Genomic DNA, 18535 nt, shown 5'->3' with positions numbered 1-18535 from the left:
CAGTGCCAGATGGAAAAATACTGTTGTTTTTATGAACCAGATACCTCATGCCACTTCTGTGGGAAGTGATGCCTGGCTTGACTGAAATAATCATCTCCTCTGCATCCCCTCTGTAAAAGCTTATCCCTCCTAGAAAGTGAATTGTTACCATCTGCAAATCAGGTATATTGTCTCCATCCTGAGGAGCAGAACGATGGAGTGGACATGAGTGCTTTGGGACAGCAGGACACGTAGCTGTGTGTTCACACAGTTCTTTCCATGAACTTCTCAGACTCATTTTCTGGCTCGAGAGGCTTTGCTCTCTACTACTGGACATTTGGGCGAGCACATGTACATGTAATGAGTATGAAGCCTTGTGGGACAAATAAAAATTACTGCACAAATAAGAGTCCTAATAAATCAAGCCCAAGAGTTTGAGGTCAATATGCAGAATTAACCCATTTACTGAACGTTCTGGAGATAAGAGATCATTGTTCTTTGCTTTGAAAAGATTTCTGGGTTTAATATGTACTCAGCCCTTACTTATCTGTTATGCTTTGCTTCCTTTTTATTTTCCTTTCATTGAAAATGAGACCTAACTCCTTAAAAATCATTTGGACTTGATCCTAAAACACATTGAACACTTCCCAGTCCTTTGGAAAATAACAGAATACAAGAACTTTCATGACTTAGTTTTAATTTCTTGAAACCTTTCTTTGAAACCTTGAAATCAGTTCAGAAGATCCTATCTTGCTATTCCTTTCCTTCCATAGTGATCTTTTTGCCAGTCCATGAACTCTCCAAAGCATACTTAGAGTCTCTTAGATCCTAAATAAGTTTAGATGCAGATCCAGCTACAGAGGATGTTCAGCTAACTGCTGGAAACCAATCTTGTCACTGGTCTTCCACCAGTTTTTTGCATATCAATTGGTAGCATCTGATGAATTAAAACCAGCCTCTATGTCGATGGAGTTGGTTAGGTGCTATATATGAAAGTTTTCAAGCTACTAAATCCTTCACATTTAGAGTCTGTTAAAAACCTTGCCCTCCTCTTCAGTAGTCCCTGTGTGGAAATCTTCTATTTTGCTTATAAAGATCTTTACAGGCCACAAACATCATCACCTGCCAGACTGGTTCTTGCTCTCCTTTGAAATCCTCTGTTCTGACACTGTGGTTGCTTGCAAGTGGCCTGTATTTGAGTTCAGAGTTTGCCTATCAGCAGAACAGTGGAGTCCTTATCCATGACCTTCTGTAAACCAATGGCACAGAGGAATACAATTACTATGTTAGATGTCTGAAGCTTACACAATAAATGTGAAGTTGATTAGCCTGGGAGAAGTTTTAATGTTGCAATAGTTTGGGTTATTCGAGGTAAGACAAACTATAGTAGCATAAATAATAACAGGAGTGGTAAAATTACCAAAACACCTTACTTTAAAACACTTTAGCCTCAGAGTTTTGAGCAATTCTTCCCCTAATCCTATTGGTAACATGCTTGTAGATGTTTACTTTTCCTCCACTATAAATAGAGCATCTTCTTAATACTTGGGTACTTATCTCCTTGCTTTTCCTTTTAATTCTACTCTTTGCTCTTGGCATTAATTACTTTCAGACAATTAGTCTCCCCTGGAGTCATCCTCTGTCAGTTCATCTCTTGCCTCAGCAGTTATTAGAAGATAGCACTTCCACAAGGAAAATTCATGTATTTTGCCACCCAGCAGATGCATGGGCATGGCATGGACTTTTCCCTTGTACTGCACAGCTGCAAAGCCAAGTGGACGATCAGACATACTGGAATTAAACCCATCTGGAAGGCATTTGAGGCTACAAGACATCTATGAAAACCTTGAGTGTGATTGACAGCATTTTCCAATAGCTTTGATGGAAGTTCTAAATTGAGAAATCTCTTCTCCCATCCTGCAAGAATTTATGAGCAAACTTTATTCTGACCAACCAATATTGGCTTGTATTCAGCAGCACATGAGGCCCTCGTGTTCCCCTGTGGCTCGTGCTCATCAGTTAACCTCTGCAGTGGTCATGGAAAGGCTAAAGTAGATTTTAATCACACATTTACGACTGTCTACTTAGAGCTAGAGAGTTGTGCTGAGCAATGTGCTGATAATGTTCTGGGCATCCCTCAGGAATGCCAGGATCACACAGGCTACAAATCCTTGGCAATTAGCTCATACACTCCATTTGCAAGAAGATCAAAATCTGGGACCTTGGGCCTTTTAAAGAGGGAATGGAACAGACTGAAAACCAAGCAAAACACCTTGTGAAGAAAAGATGAAGAGAAGGAAGTGCCTCAGTGCTGCCTTTCCAGGAAGGATGGCTAACACTTCCCACTTTTCTTTCTTCCTGGATCCAGGAGTAAGAGAAACATCTCAAACTAGTGTTAAACAACTTGTCCAGTGAATCCATTAGGGACTGTTCCTTTCCTTCCCCATATTAGCTACAAAGCTAATTCCTATTTATTCCTGTAGATCTCTGGAGGCACGAAGCCTGGTTTGTATGGGCATCTGTACCAACAGCTGTCCTGCGGCAGATCTCCTACCTGCACAATAGGCTCCATGCTGCTGGTGCTTTTCAGTGCCTGCCAGTGACCTAGAGCCAAAAGACTCAGAATCATAGAATAGTTTGGGTTGGAAGGGACCTTCAAAGCTCATGTGCTCCAACCCCCCTGCAATGAGCAGGAACACCTTCAACTAGATCAGGTTGCCCAGAACCACATCCAGCCTAACCTGGGACCTCCACCACCTCTCTGGGCAACCTGTGCCAGCGTTTCACCACCCTCATTGTACCAAGTTTCTTCCTCACATCCAGCCTGCCAGACATCAAGCAATGGCTAATAGCAGTGCACCCCTCTGAGGGCTGAAATGGTTAATGCCTTCCATGTCCTTGGCTCCGCTGCCTACGTACCATCCTCGTGCTCTGCAGAGCGCCCACACTTTGTCACAACCACAAACAGTTTCAAAAACAACAATTTTCTTTACTTAGGTTGTAAAGTGCTCTTTCAGGCATTTCAGGAGTAGAAGGCATTGCCAGAGGAGCCTCTTCTCCTTCCATGATCACCTTGCAGAGCTGATTTTCTCACCAGAGTGTTTTGCCAAAGTATGTTTCTCTCCCAGCACTCCCTTACCTGTGTTCTGTACATTTGAAGATCGTCTCGAGACTTGCACAGGGCTGTATCTATTTTAGCTATGTTTTTATTGGCAGCTCATGTATACTACCATGCACCCACGTGAACGAAATTACAGAGCCCGGACAACTTTTGTACAGAGTTCCTCTGGCCACAGCTTCTCTGTGGGTTTCGTTTGGCAGAAGTGATATCAAGCAGAAGTCTTTTCCCTCAGCTCCTGATGTAAACTAAAATACACCTTATAAATAGAAAATACAGGCACTGAGAGCATTGCCTTTGGGCAAACAGCCACCTTTGGGCTATGGGAAAAATCCAGTTAGATATGATTCATAAATATAATGAATAGGGTGCCATAAACTCGCTTTGCTCTTCACAAACAAAGGCACATTCTCCACCTTGAAAACTTAGAAGGGCAGAATGCAGAGGAATAGGGAAAGAAAAACAGGAGGAAAGTCAAAGTTGGGGATTTAAGGGAAGAAAGAAAAATGGGGGCTTGAATCAGAGTGAAAGTGTAACTCTGAAGAGCATCAGACAATGTGTGGAGTAAACCAAGGGGCTCTGTTGGGCCCGGGATCCCTCTGTGCCTCACTTGTGATGAGCTCCAGCTTTCATTTAGCAAAATGCAAAGTGTAATACATTTCAAGAAGTTAGTTTGCTCTTTTAAGCTCCAGTTGACTTGAAGGCTCCTATTGATTACAGCTGGAGCTGGATCAAGCCTGAGCTGACTGTGTTCTCCTGGCAGACTCTCACTTGTAAATACCTTTCATCTCATCCAGCAGTGATAATGATGTGCTTAGATGATGTGGCAGCAATTATTTATCTGCTATGTTAGGTTTTCTCCTTGATGCTGGCCAAGTACCCTAAAGTCAGACCATAGAAAGGGATGCTTCCATTTTCATCAAATCTCATGATTTCTTCTGAAGAAATGCTAACAGCTCTGGTGTAGTTTAAGTAGTCATTTGTTTCCTCGCTCTCACTAATAAATTTAGGAGCAAAGAGCCCTATTCCACTATATTTAACAAGTTGAAACACGTTACAAGTAACCTTGTTATCTGATAGCACACCCCAAAGGAAAACCCCTCAAACCTTCTGCTTTCCCAGGTTTCTGAGCATCCTCCCTCCTAACCAAAGAGGAAGCCGAAAACAGGGAGCGGTGTCGACCTTGGTTGCTCTCTGACTGGATTTACACACTTGCTTAATACTGTGTAAATACTGGAAAATAAAGCATGGATCTTGTCAAACTTAAGAACTTTGCAAATAAGGAGCATTAGAAACAGCACTAACAGCAAATAGAGCTGAAGTATCTACTGCCAAGTCAGTGAGAGATCCCACGTCCTGCCTGGCAATCAGTCTAAATACATCCTTTCTCCCACTTCAAGTGACCTTTTCAGGTCAGCAATGTTGTGTGTTAGCTGAATATCTTAAAACTGGAACTTTACTGGTATTTGGCCTACTTTTTCCTATTTATTTTCTAAACAAATGCTGGCCACTCCCTGCTCTCGGTAACCTTTTAAGCTTCGCCAGAAGTCTGTGAAGATCACAAGGTAGAAAAGGAAAGCAGAGGAATAAAATCACATGCTCAGGCAAACAAAAGCAGGTTGCTGCATTCCACCATCCCCACAGCCCTGCGAGCAGGCTTCAGGAGGACTCGCCTTCCTCTAGGAAACACTGCTGAAACCTCAGTTTCAGTGAAAAGTGCCAGGATTATGGTAGCACAGCATCTATTCTGAGGCAAACCCATGCAACTTCCCAGCCAAAAGGAAAGAAGAGAAGAGCTGTCCCAGTTGCTACTTCTACTTGATTGCTTAAGGGCAGCTGGGAAGTGAGATCCCAAGCCTGAGAGCAGAGCCCATCACGGTTTTAAGGCAGAGTAATTTTGGATGAAGAAATAGCTCTCTCTTCCCAAGGAAACTTCTGGGTTTAAAATGTTCAGTTTTATTTATTACAGGCGCATTGAAAGAACAAAGTCATTTTTTGGTGTCTTTTTTGTTCCTGAACACAGAAAAAAAGTGGCAAAACCCCAGAAAAATCTTAGTTTGGGGCCAGAAAAAATAACAATTTTCAGTTTTAAGTTTGTTTTTTTTTTGTCAGGTTTTTGAAGGAACAACTGTTTCCCAAGCACCAACTTACAATCTTCAACAGACTGTACACCCTCAACTTACTTCAGTTACCCTCCTTGGCCACCCCACATTGCCACAGCCCATCATAACATCCCTTGGGCTCCTGTGTTGCTATTGTTATGTCCCATATAGCTGCAACCACAACAGGACATGTTCTCCAGTGCTACTCAGGGTGCACGGTACCACCTCAGCACTTGCTCTTTAAGCCTTCTTCTAACAGCAATGATTTTTGGACAGAGCCATGGGTGACATGGTCCAGTTTGAGGTGCACCTGCCCATGGTAGGGTGTTGGAACTGGATGTTCTTAAGGTCCTTTCCAACCCAAACCATTCTATGATTCTATGATTATACTTTGAATCAGAAACAACAGCAGCAAGAGGCAGAGGTTGGCAGGTACATAGGAGCTCTGTGGTCAAGAAGTGAGCATCAGATCCACCATGGTGATTTAACCAGATCACACTACTCATCTGTGGATAACAAACCCTATCTCTGCAAGTGAAAAGCAGCTATGTTTGTAGGGCTCTTATGTATGTGCCTTGCTTTTCCCTTTCAAACAAAGAATGTATTAAAACTTCATTTTAAGCCCTCTTCATGTTAAGAATTACATGGAAAATTGGATTTTCCACTTCTATTCAAATGGAGAGCTATCTAATGGGACTTGTTAAGGCCAGGCAGAACTTTACAAGACACTGTTCCTGATGGTTTTGTTAGGTCAGGACCGTACAGCACAGCTTGTTTGTGGCATACTCCAACTGATATTGCCACAGAGATCTTAACGTTTGCACATCCACTTCACTTCACTTGAACAACCTGAACATTGTGTTTTTCTATCCTGGCTCTTCCAATCCCCTCCCATCCCTAGAGTCTATTTTGGACCAAACCAACTGATGTGTCCTTTTTTAAGTACTATTTCCATGCTTTGCTTCTTTTGTTCTCTCATTCAAAAGCTGTAGAAAGCATGAACATGAATTTCTCTAAACCATTTAACTTCATATTTCACAAGATGATAAGAGACCAGTGGTGCCAACTGTACTTTGAAAGTAAATAGGTTTTGAACACACTTCTTCAGAACAAGGCATCTGTGGGTACATAGAGCAACATGCTAAAAGGATCACATAACCATGCAGGAAAAATTCATAACTAAATAATGCCTTCAAAGGCATTTCTGGAGTTGGAACAGCCTCAGGAATCTGCTTATTTACGTAGGGAACTGTGGAGATTGCAGCATGTTGGTACTGCCAACAGATAGGATGATTAGTGCTAAAAACAATATCATCATTTAGATAAGCCTTCTCCTTCTGATAGTTGCTATTGAACTCAACTTGAACTTAAATGTCCTCAGCTTGGGAACTACAGTTATAATTCCTAAACCAGCTCATTCAGCCTGCAAAAGCTGAAGGAGATTTTATTGATAAAATTGGTCCCTTATATTAAGCATTTTAACCCTCTTGTCTTGTATCTTAGGTCCCTTATACCTTAAAGTCCCCTGTTTAAGTTAGCACTGTATGCAGAAATTCAGTACCCAAAACCATCAAGCTATTGTACTTCAGGCACGGGTTGGATATCACCCAGTGCATTGGTTTGCTTGCTGTGTTAGTTAGGTTTTGTTCAGTTGATAACTAGCTGCCCTTACTGTCAGCAGAACATGCAGACTACAGCAGTGCCAGACAGACCAACCAGGTTTTCACCTGCCTACATCCCCCATTGCAGGACCTTTGCCAGCAGCTCCCACACGGAGATACCTCCCTCACCATCAGGAGACTAGTGCTTCCTCACAAGAGGAATGCTCTGATTAGGACTAAACCACTTGAAGCCATGCCAATGTACCAGAAAAGCAAGGTTTTCTGCAGGATCAAAGTTGGGTTTAAAGCAAACTCTGCAGCACACAGTTTGGGTCGAAGTTGGTGTTTTCCTTTGCAGGGACCCAGCAGCTGCCAGTGCAAGTGCTGGGAAAAGGCTTGCAAAGATTTAATGAGCGATTCTTCAACTTCCTAATTAAATAACCACAAGGAGCTTTCAGGCCTTTATTTCCCTAATATTACAGGTTGTAGCAGTAATATTTTGTTCAGTCAAGCCTAGCGAAAGGAAAATGCTTATGAGGGTTTCCAAGGAGAGAAATAAACAGAATGGGAATGAATAGAGAACTTTGAACTTTTAAGTGTATGTAATTAAGAAGGAAAAAAAAAAGACATCCTTCAGATAATTCTGGAAACTATTAGGAGATATTCATAATTCATAACCAGTTGTTTGGTTTGCTTTCAAGCAAGGGGGCAGCTTTACATCAAACACTGACTAGCTTTTCCATTAACTTAAATAAACAAACCAGTATGCTTCAAGTTAAGTGAACATCTTTCTCTCTTCTTCCTCCCCCCCTTCTTTCTTTTTAATAACTGGGTGAATTAGAAATAAGAACAAGACATTTACTTTCAAATAGGAAATTAGTTTGCATGCTATTTCTTCATGTTAAAAATACTTTGGAACACTCACAAAAACAATGTTAAGCTGAATTTATGGAAGTGTTCCATATCAGTTTTGAAGATGCTATGCCAGATGTCGGGGCGAACTCTTTCATCTGCAATAATGGAATAGTTTAATCCACCCTTGTTGTTTTTGAGTATAGTCCAAGTGTATTGGTCATCATGGGTGGGTGATCCTCACTTAGGCAGGCATGAACCAAAAAGCACAAGTTGTTAGACCTCTAGCATCAAGCCTCAAGAAAGCAACAGCAGGAAATACTCTACTGAAAGTAAAAATAAGCCATTGCAATGTAAATCAAAAAGCTGACCATTGTGACAACTCGCATTCTGAAGCACTCTGAGACTTGAATACATTGCACTGAATTATCTGGTTGTAACTCAAAAGCAAGTATGGCTCCATTTATGGTCTCAGCACAAATAAAGCAAAAAATACATATTTTAAATTAATATAGATCAAACCCATGGAATATTTTTCTTTTTGATGAACAGGAAGACCTATAGTTAACATTGTGGTCTTCCATTGGGAGAAAAGTATCCTTCCCTTTGAGCAACTCTAAACACAGACATATACATTAATGTCTGTTCTTGTTTTAAGCATACATGTTGAAGTAACATTGGATAGAAAATGCTATTGCTAAATGTCTTTGAGGAATAATGTTCATGGCCTTGTATCCTACTAACACTGTTGTTATAGGAACCATACAACTTCCATTTGGAATAATCACTTTAATTACTGTATTGCTTGAATGGTGTTTTATGTGTCACATTCATTTGAGCTGCTATGGTTGTGATTCTATAATGAAGAATATCTTTCTATCAGACACATTCCTACAAGCTGTGTTTAACCATGGCTGTACTGGTGGGGCCTGGAAAAGAGCACAGCATGAAGTTGGAATACAGCATTAGTCTTTCTCAATTGCCATACACACCATTTCCAGCATGGACAGCTACTGTGCATGAAGCAGGGAAGCAGTATATGTGTCAGATACTGATTCAGGTTAAGCACCTCAACTGGTCACCACTGAAATACTACGCTGAATGTAATGGTTCTAAATACAGTTTTGTGTTAAGATACAGGACAGAAAAAGCATCTTATGCCATTTCTGCCTTCAAAGTCAAAACTCCCTCATAATTAAAAGCCATTTTCCTTTTGCAGTGTGATTTACAGCTTGTGGGGCATGCACTAGAGAAGGCAGGTAGCATCACAGACGGAGAGGAAAGGAAGTCATGCATCAGTTCAAACCTTCATTCATTTTCGCCCCCCTTTTCAGCTGCCTGACACTCCCAAACATGTGGGAGATGTTCTAGTGCTGAAAGCTATGGCTCACTCCTCCATTTAGCTATTTTCTATGCGATAAGTCAATTCAGTTTGGACATACCAAAGACAATACATAATGGTGACAAAAGTACTGCAGTCCAGACTTGACTATTACAGCTTCATCCCTTGTTAACTCTGTTGAGTGACTAGAAGGATGCTTTTCTTGTACTTCCATATTCATGAAGTCACTGTGGTTGGGTAACTTGCCTCATGGCAGTTGCTAACACATCTCCAAATGCAGAAATCATGCATCAAGGAACTCTAGAGTTGCACTTCATTTGATCTTCTTTGTACATTTTCTACATTAATGCTTTGCATGACTTCTATTTTGTTGTGCCATGATATCCAGGAATACTAAAAGACAAATCCACAAGGAGCTTGCTTTGCTGTACTCTCACACTGCAGAGGGGAAGTGTTCCAGCACGCCAAAAGCAGTCGTGCTGTTCTTCATGAAAATCTCATTCATTTCAACCTTCTACCTCACATATTTGCTTAAAATGTAGGTCTTGGCTCTCCCCATCTATTTTTCCTGTGCAAACAAGTATTTGTGCAGGTTACCTTCGCTCAACTGTGACAACTTGTTACCAGGGCAATCGGTCCAATAGACTTCACATCAAAGAGCCAAAGGAAAATTCAAAGGGGAAAGAGAAACAGAGGTAATAAAGAGGGAGCTTATGGGCTGCCACGGAGTTATATAGGACTAGAGACACTACCTCATGACACTACAGGGCAGTGACTCCATTTAGAGCTCAGGTCTTGCTGTTAGGAGGTTTTGCCACTCCAGAAGGGAGAGATTTCCCTAAATACTGAGTCTTTTGGTACCTGCTGACCTGGAGCTCTGTAACAGATTCTGTGCTGGTATTTCCCACCCCAAAGCGCAGCCTCCCAACACCAATGAGTTAAAAGTTGTCTGGGCATCCAGCCCAGATGAATAACATCCCAAATGTTGAAGGAAGTAGCAAGGGAAATAGAAAAGCCTTTGACAGAAATTGTTGATAGCTTGCTAAGGCTGGGGAGGGAACCAGGGAATTTGGAGGTTGCTAATGTTGTTCCTATGTGTAAGAAAGGATCAGGGAGGATCCAGGAAACGACATAGCAGTGAGTTTGGCTTCAGTTGCAAGAACAATGTAAGAAACATGAATAAGGGACAGAATACTTGATTTGGTAAAATAAAGTGAGCCCATACTCATAGAAGAACCAGAAGGGTCTGATTTCTTCAAGTAATTTACCTTCAGCAGGTTAGTTCTGAAAAACACTGATACAAAATGCCTTACAGACAGAGGGGAAGCTACTGAGGTGGGAAAAGTGGAAGGTTGTGTAGAATCCTGAGGTGAATTGCACAGGGTACCTGCAGTCCTGTGCAGATCACTGTATGTCTGGTATCAGACTTGCTGGTGCCATCTCTTATGTGGGAAGTGGTGTTTTGAGGTCAGATGAATCTAGTAGAAAAATAGACCAAGTCATTTTCTGGTCTCTCTCACACTGAGAACTCAAAAAATTTAAACTGATTAACTAAAATATTTATTGTTTCCATTCAAAACAAATGGAGAACAGCTTGGCTGGAGCCAGGGACAAGTGCAAGACGGGCATTGGTGGGCTCATTCTGGGAATAGACTTGCATAAAGCATTCAGAAGCTGGTCCATCAGTGCTGCAGTAGGGGCAGAAACAAGAACTCGAATACCATAAGTTTATTTTAAGAGTTCTCTTTTTGATCTGGTGGAATATTCTGCTTACAAGATTGCTACAGACCAGAGTAAAGCAACCTACAAACTGTGACTTGTTTGAACAGATAAAAATCTATACAGACAGGGAGAGCATAAAGATGCTATAGGAAACTACTGTATGTTGAGAGCAGTGAGCAGCAAGAAGCTGAGCACACTTCACACACAGGAGTGAGATAAACAAGGTGTTAACCTACTTAGCTAACAAGTTGCTAACCAACAGCAGTAAGATGAAGATACTGTTATCCTTAACTAACAAGTTGTTAACTAACAGGAGTAAGATAAAGATACATTTATCCTTAACTAACCAGTTGTTAACCAACAGGAGTAAGATAAAGATACACTTATCCTTAACTAACTCCTGTGAGTTAAAGGATACAGTTCTCCAGCTCCAAGCAGGACATACAGGTATGCACTAGAGGAGAAAAGCCCTAAGTGGCTAAAATAAGATGAAGGATAGATGGGGATTGCATTTTCTTTCCCCTACAAAAGCTTGCAGCAGTGGGGAAATGCATCTCCTGAATTTATGTCCTTCTCATAATGATACGAAGCAAATTACAGAGATTAAACTGTTGCATAAGTGAGCAAGCAGCATGAGTCAGGGGGTTTGGGAAAAATGAGTCACAGCGGGAAGGGAACGGAGCCAGGTTTGGAGCTCCAAGAGAGAGACTGGGAAAGAATTTTATGGATGTAGATAAGAGCCTGACAGAATGGATTGCAGTGGAGAAGGACAAAAACTAACTAGGTCTAAGCAGGGAACCATACACTAGATGTAGAGAAAGCTATAGCTAAAAAGCAGGTCAGGAGAAACGTCTGTACACGAGTGGTGGTTGGAGTGGAGAGGAGGCTGCCAAAGTCAGCAGTGGAAGGACATAATTGTGTAAATCACTTCAAGAGGGAGCGCGGGTACATTTTTGGAAAATGAGGGAATCTCTGGGTATAGCTATTAGTGAGGCTTGTGGAATTAAAACTATGAAATGCAAGTTGATTTATATTGTGAAGGAATACAGGAGCAAGCTCTGCTGCCCTTCAGGGTGCTCACATTATTGCTGTAGCACCCTGTAAACTTCAAACAGTGAGTGATGCACATCAGAGCATTACCTTCACCTGCAAACAGTTGCCAGCATCACTGAATCCCAGCCTGGTTTGGGTTGGAAAGCTCCTCCAGCTCCAACCCCTGCCACAGGCAGGGACCCCTTCCACTGGAGCAGCTGCTCCAAGCCCCTGTGTCCAACCTGGCCTTGAGCACTGCCAGGGATGGGGCAGACACAGCTTCTCTGGGCACCCTGTGCCAGCGCCTCAGCACCCTCCCAGGGAACAGCTTCTGCCTCAGAGCTCAGCTCAGTCTCCCCTGTTCTGGCAGGTTCAAGCCATTCCCCTTGGCCTGTCCCTACATCCCTTGTCCCAAGCCCCTCTCCAGGTTCCTGCAGCCCCTTTAGGCACTGGAGCTAAAGGTCTTCCCTTTAGGAGCCTTCTCTAGACTGAACAAGCCCAGCTGTCTTCCAAAATGAACTTCTAGAATAACCCTGCAGAGTGCTGGTTATTTACAGTGGTATTTATGTTAGGATGAGTCACTGGGGTCTGATGGCCATATGTACCATGGTACAGTTGAGGACTTCCATAAACAGTTCTGAAAAAGAAGCGTGGCTTCCATGTAATTCCATTGAGAAACCAATGTCCTCAATTGCAATGTTCCTCCCCCCACTGCTCTATTGCCTCTGACTTTACATCAATTTAAGGGTTTTAGATAGCAGTAATCATTACAACTTGATAGAGGCCCACACCACCTCATCCATTTGGGGAATGGTTATGGTTTGACCAAGCACAAGCCTGAGGGAGAAGCAGAGTATGAGATCCATATAATTAAAGACTGTGTCATGATGCTTCATGGATCTGAATGCAAACTGGTCAGAGAACCTGAATGCTGTGGTTTGCAGTCCCCAGAGTACTTGACTTTGAAAGTGTCATGTTCTTACAGTGTAGTATTCTGGATGTAACACCTATAAACAACATATGGGGATTAAAGTATTCAATCCAAACTCATTTTGCAAATTCTGTTAATATTTCATAACTAAAGTACAAATAAATCCCATAAGAAGCTTTTTTAAGTGGCCTGTTGAAAGGCTGAATCATTATTGGAGTTCAATTATTACAATGATCAAAACACAGAAGGTAGCCCAGCTCCATTTCCAAGTCAAATGAATCTGCAGCAGGACTGTTAGAGATGCTCAGGCTATTTCAAAGGAAATTTTCCAATTACACAGGTTATAACTGTCCAGATAATAACTGGGAATAAAAATCTCAGCAACTTCTTAGATCAGACCCAGAGCTACAGTGAATGTAAGGATTGATCTGTATTTCACAGGTTGCAGGAATCAATAACCAAATACCATTCAGGTTGTTTAACGATGTAATACAAACTTACAGCTCTTGTTGTGCTGCTCCCTACAGATAAACCTTTTAAATATTAGCTGAGATTCAAAAACAGAAAGGAAAAAGGGTAAGGCTAAAAGAGAAGTTCACTTGCATCATTGGTTACCAGGGTGATTTTACCTGGGTGAATATAGGCATGTGTAACATCTACAAGTGAAATTTAAGGCATGAGAAAGGATGAGGAATGAGTTGAGGATGTTTTCAGGCATCACTTACAAACTACTTGCTTAAGGTAGAAGCCTCAGCTATGGCATCAGCTGCTGAAACACTCATGGGAACAAACTTTATCATGATGACACTAAATCTGGATAAGAGGATGCAGAGGAAAGATGCTCAAGAATGAGCTTGTAAAAGCCCATTATTTTCTTTCTAGATCTGTTTCTTATACTGCACTCATCACTGTGGTATCTTGAGTGCTTTCCAGTAGTGCATTAAGCAACATGACAAACATCTGTCACATGTTTGTTCTCTCACCCTCTCCCCAGAGACACAAGTGTGTGCAGTGCAGGGTCTTGTTTTAATTTTTTTAATTATTATAAATACACATGCACGTAACACACATGATTAAATGTTCATGCTGGGGAGGAAAGGGCAGACAAATTTATCTTGCTCTTAGGATTAAAGCTGGTGACCTCTGTGATCTTCCTGTGGGAGTTTCTATCACACCCAGATCCTTCTGTCTTCAGAGATACCAAATCAGGCTGCCCATGGGTGTCTGCAGCAGGCAGAAAACAAATATATGGATTCTCAATACCCTCATTTACTGTTCACGCTGAAGTGCAGGGATTTTGTCAAGAAAGATCAAATGGAATGAGATGGTAGAATTTAAGGGAAAACATGTTCTTTGTATATCCATCATTTCATCCCTGCATTTGATGCAGGCTAAAAGCAAGAATTGATGCAGCTTCCAAACCACTGTCACAGAATCAGAGGGCACACTGACGGATTGGAAAAGTCTAATTTAAACTGGGAAAATAATCCTTAGAGTAACAGAATGAAGACATGGGAGTCATGGATTTCCACACAGAGGGGTCATAACTGGGAAAACAATCTGAAAGCTTGATACCAGAGTGCAGTGAGACCTTGACAGATAGACAGCCTACCCATTCAAGAGCCATAGACATGTAAGTGAGAATCCCAGATCAATACTGGCACCACCAGTGTAAGGTTATGCTATTTCATATGGGTAGAGAAGTGTGTGTGTGTGTGTGTATTGGTAGATAACTCTGCCTTGGCCACCTCAGAGAAAACTGGAGCTGATCTGCTTCATCCCAAGACCTCCAACATCGAAGCTGCTTCCTTCCTATGACTTCCACTCCTCTATTGCTCCAGTAACTCTCAGGACAGTTAGAAAAAAGACTGTTTCTCTAATGGAGGATGATTCAGGTCACATCGAGTGCCAAGAAGCTGAAGACTTCTCTCTGGGCCTCACTCAAAGGCATAGATGCAGAGATCTGTGCAGCAACATCACATTGCAAAATCCACCAGTGCTGCTTGCCATACTCCACAAGGGCTGGGCTGCTTCTGGTATCCCACCAATACAATTCACATTTGGCACTGTTTTCAGTGCTGAAAACTTCCACTTGCTTCCTCACCCTTGTATCACTCACAACAGTAGACATATCTGTAATTATTGCAATACTGGCGATGTCAGAACTCAATGTTCCAGCACTGAAACCTTTCTCGCTGCCTGTAGTTCTCCTCCCACTATATTTTACTTGAAGCACTTTAAGAGGATCTTTAGGCCATCAGGTTTCCTCTAACATCATTGTTTTCCTTGCACAGATGTGAGCAGAACTCCTCCGAGTGTGGCAACCTACTGCCCTTCCCCATGCAGGCTAGAGGCTGCTCTCCTGTCCACCTTTACTTCCCACCTTGAGTAAAGTCCACAAACAAACCAGTTTGGAGTTTTCAAAGAACTCCCATCAATTCCATGTATCCATTTCCCCATCCTGCCTAGGGATTTGTGTCTCAATAAATGCCACCCAAAGACAGAGCAGCAAAAAGCACCAGGACTGTGCAGAGTGACACCACTGACAAAGCTCTTCTGAAGCCCACCAAGAACACACCACATACTACTCTGCTTTTCTGTAACAGACAGGACAAGCACAGCTAATACACAACCCAGCTCAGGATCCTGTCTTGAGTAATAAGATTAGGAGAGCTCTAAAGGATTCCTTGAAGTCAGTCTCAAAAGGTTGCTCTAAACAGAGGTCTCTGGGGCCATAGCATCAAATTCTGCAAGAGTTCCCAGATCAGGACACAGCCAGCAGCCAAATCTGCTTTTGAATAATGGGTTTTCTTTCAAACTGAACTTACCATTGGGACAAATCAAAGCCCCTCAGTGCATAAGTCAATCTAGTTTGCTTTCTTTTAGCTGGAGTAGCTTATTACTCCATAGAAGTTAAATTAAATGGAAATCATGCCATGGATACAAATGGCAACATAAGGACTTAGTGCATTTTAACTGATCCATCTTAAAAGACAACTCATGTTAAGTTTACTCATATATGAAGTTCTTAAGGATCAAATAAACTGTCTTTGTTCCAGCACACTCTGCACAAGAAGGATTTGAACTCTATGACTATCATAGCCATCTTTCAGCTTTTGTAGAAACCAGGAGTATATGCAAAGCCCAGTGAAGTCATTGCAAAGACTTGCATGGAACGCCACCGTGCTTTGGCTTGAGTGTTTAATGATGTGCCAGGTTGGTATGAGGCAGCAGCTCTAGTCCCTGAAAGCTGTTACACCTGAGAATATGCGTTTCAGCTGTCAGGACAAAAAACCACAGTCCTGCATCAACACAGCAGGTTCAGGTATTATGCAGAAACGCAAAGAGGGGGCTAACAGAAAAGGGCTTTATTTTCCCTGTCAGATAAAGAGAAGATAGCTGTAAAATATTTGGACATTTGGGGAAAGGGCAAACATTGAGAATTAATTCAAACTGTTGATGGTTTATTTTTTATTGAATCTTGTGGTCAAAACTGTTTTCCTTTGCTATGAGAAAGAATCCATCATTTTTTCCAAAGCACCACCCAGAATCTGCCACTGGTGATGTTCTAACATCCCCAGTGCCTATACAAATAGAGAGGTCAGCTGAGATTTGTAAACTGGAGATCATAAGTTTGAAGGAATTTGTTTATTCAGCCTAGAGTCTCCAAATTGTGTCCAATGCCAAAACTAAAAAGTCCTCTCACTGTACTGTGTCAGGTTACACTAAAAAGCTCTCCAACATTTGGGATGTTCAGATGAGAAAGCAAATTGCAATGCCATTTTCAGCAACCTATTTGTCAGCACATGCAGTTTAATTCTAATTAAGTACCTCCAGCAGTTGTAATGAATAGGCAAAATCAGAATGGTGGGGTTCTACTTGTAGAAACCTGCATTTAGTGTGAATTACCCTGAAAAGTATCAGTCTAGTATTTGTATTTTTAGCTGTGCTGTTCAAATGCAAACATACCTGAACTCTTTCCAAAGGCTTTAGCAGATTGAATTAGGGGAGTTTTCATGGGAATGACAAGAGGCAGATCTCTTCCTGAGGAGAAGGCCACCACATACCAAGTTCCAAGTCCCTGTCCAAAGTATGGAGCATGGGAGCCATGCAGAAGAGATCACCAGAGTCTCTTTAGTATCAGCAAAACAACATTTCTAACTCATCTCATCCTTGAGAAAGAGCTGAACTATGTTTGCTGAAGTTTTCTGCAGTGATTCAGCATTCAACAACCAACCAGCATGGGAAACAAAACACAAGGCAAAAAAGTCAAATGATTAAATTATGATAAAGTTGCAAGAAATTTACAGAATGTTTTATAGTGCTAAGTACAAAATATTAATGGTATTTGACAAATAAAAGTATCTAAATGTTTAAAATAACCATAGCTGAAAATAGTTACAAATGCAGTATATCAGAATTAAGAGTTATTAGAAATCTGATAAGATTTTACATCCTGCAAGTGGAATAAGCCCTGAAATTAGATCTTTGGATATATTTGAGCTTTGCTGCCTTCACTTAGAGGAAACTAGAAGATACACAAAACATTTCAATAGGTTAAAATCTGTTTTAAGTAAACTTTATGACTAATATTGCATTTGTTTTTCCTATAAAGATATAGATGAATGTGCAACTGGAACCCACAATTGTAGAGCTGACCAAGTATGTGTCAATTTAAGAGGCTCCTTCAGCTGCCAGTGTCCTCCAGGCTATCAGAAACGAGGGGACCAGTGTGTTGGTAAGTATTGCTCTGGACTAAATGGTTTTCTGTCATTATCTACAGTTGCAAACTTTATATTGATTATAAAGTATATGGGTAAAATAGCTATGTAACTGTGAAATGCAATGGAATAGTCACTTTATCACAAGGATTAATCACTAAACCATGAAACTAGAAACTATTTTAAGTACAATCAACACTTGGAGTTGATATTCACAAGATTAATTTTGCTAACAGTTACCATTGTGTTTATTGTTTGTATTGGGGTATTGCCTAATGGCCCGGATACAGTCATAAGTCTACTGTAGCAGCAAAGCAGAGCATGTCTTTCCACTGACCTCAGGGAGACTTGAGTCCAGGTCTGCAGAATAAAGCTCTACCTTCGCACAGCCCTAATCCCAGCTCTGCAAAGCCCCTTTACACAGTATGGTTCAGTGCTCAGCTTTATGAGTATACATGAAAGAGATGGAAACTCTGAATGCAGGTATATGATATTTGCAACTTATAAACTGCTGCACTTTATTCTTTGTGCCAAAATAAACTATTAGCACCCTTGGGAGCTATACAAGTATAGCATGAAATTAAATCCAAGTGCAGTACAAACACTGCATCTTTCCTATTCCATCCTCATTTGAGGACATTATGCAAAAGTGCCATTACCCTGTTCCTGCAGTCCTCCTTCAGCCTTTATTTAACACCTCCTTCATCATGATTTTGATGGATGAATTGCTTTTATAGGCACTGCAGCCTTAACGCTTAGGTTTGTCAGAGATAATAAAAACACCTATGAAATAAGAGAAGCAAATACATACATCATGAGGTGATAGTCAAGACTGCCTCTTAGAAGACACAAGGCTGCTTTTATGCAGCCTAGGAGAAAAGCATTTGGGTTTCTTTGTCTTGAGCAGAACAGGAACAACAGAACTTCAGGTTTTCCTCTTTGTGTTCAGGATCTTGCACTTGAAAGTGTTGAAGAATTCTTTGATTTTTATTTATATTCCCTTCCAAAAAGCCTTGCTAAGGCTGTAGGTAGTCACTGCAGGAAGGAAGCAGGGGAAGCTTCAGTCCACACCTAGACTAACTTCAGTTTCTGGGCATGGCTCTTTCTGCAGGGTTCTGAGCCAAGGGCTGTCAAA

At 41.4% G+C, this 18535-nt stretch overlaps 1 protein-coding gene across 1 annotated transcript in view; it reads left to right on the top strand.

Annotated features, from left to right (window-relative positions):
* EFEMP1 (EGF containing fibulin extracellular matrix protein 1) overlaps positions 1 to 18535 on the top strand; it is a 50480-nt gene that overhangs the window by 19551 nt on the left and 12394 nt on the right. Inside the window, exon 5 of the mRNA XM_005144009.3 lies at positions 17295 to 17417. Within this exon, the coding sequence (XP_005144066.1) occupies positions 17295 to 17417 (123 nt within the window). The remainder of the gene's footprint in view (positions 1 to 17294; positions 17418 to 18535) is intronic.

The sequence above is a fragment of the Melopsittacus undulatus genome, chromosome 3, assembly GCF_012275295.1.
Source record: "Melopsittacus undulatus isolate bMelUnd1 chromosome 3, bMelUnd1.mat.Z, whole genome shotgun sequence".
Taxonomy (NCBI): domain Eukaryota; kingdom Metazoa; phylum Chordata; class Aves; order Psittaciformes; family Psittaculidae; genus Melopsittacus; species Melopsittacus undulatus.
Note: the sequence above shows the minus strand (reverse complement) of the source record. Positions and strands in the feature narration are given on the sequence as shown.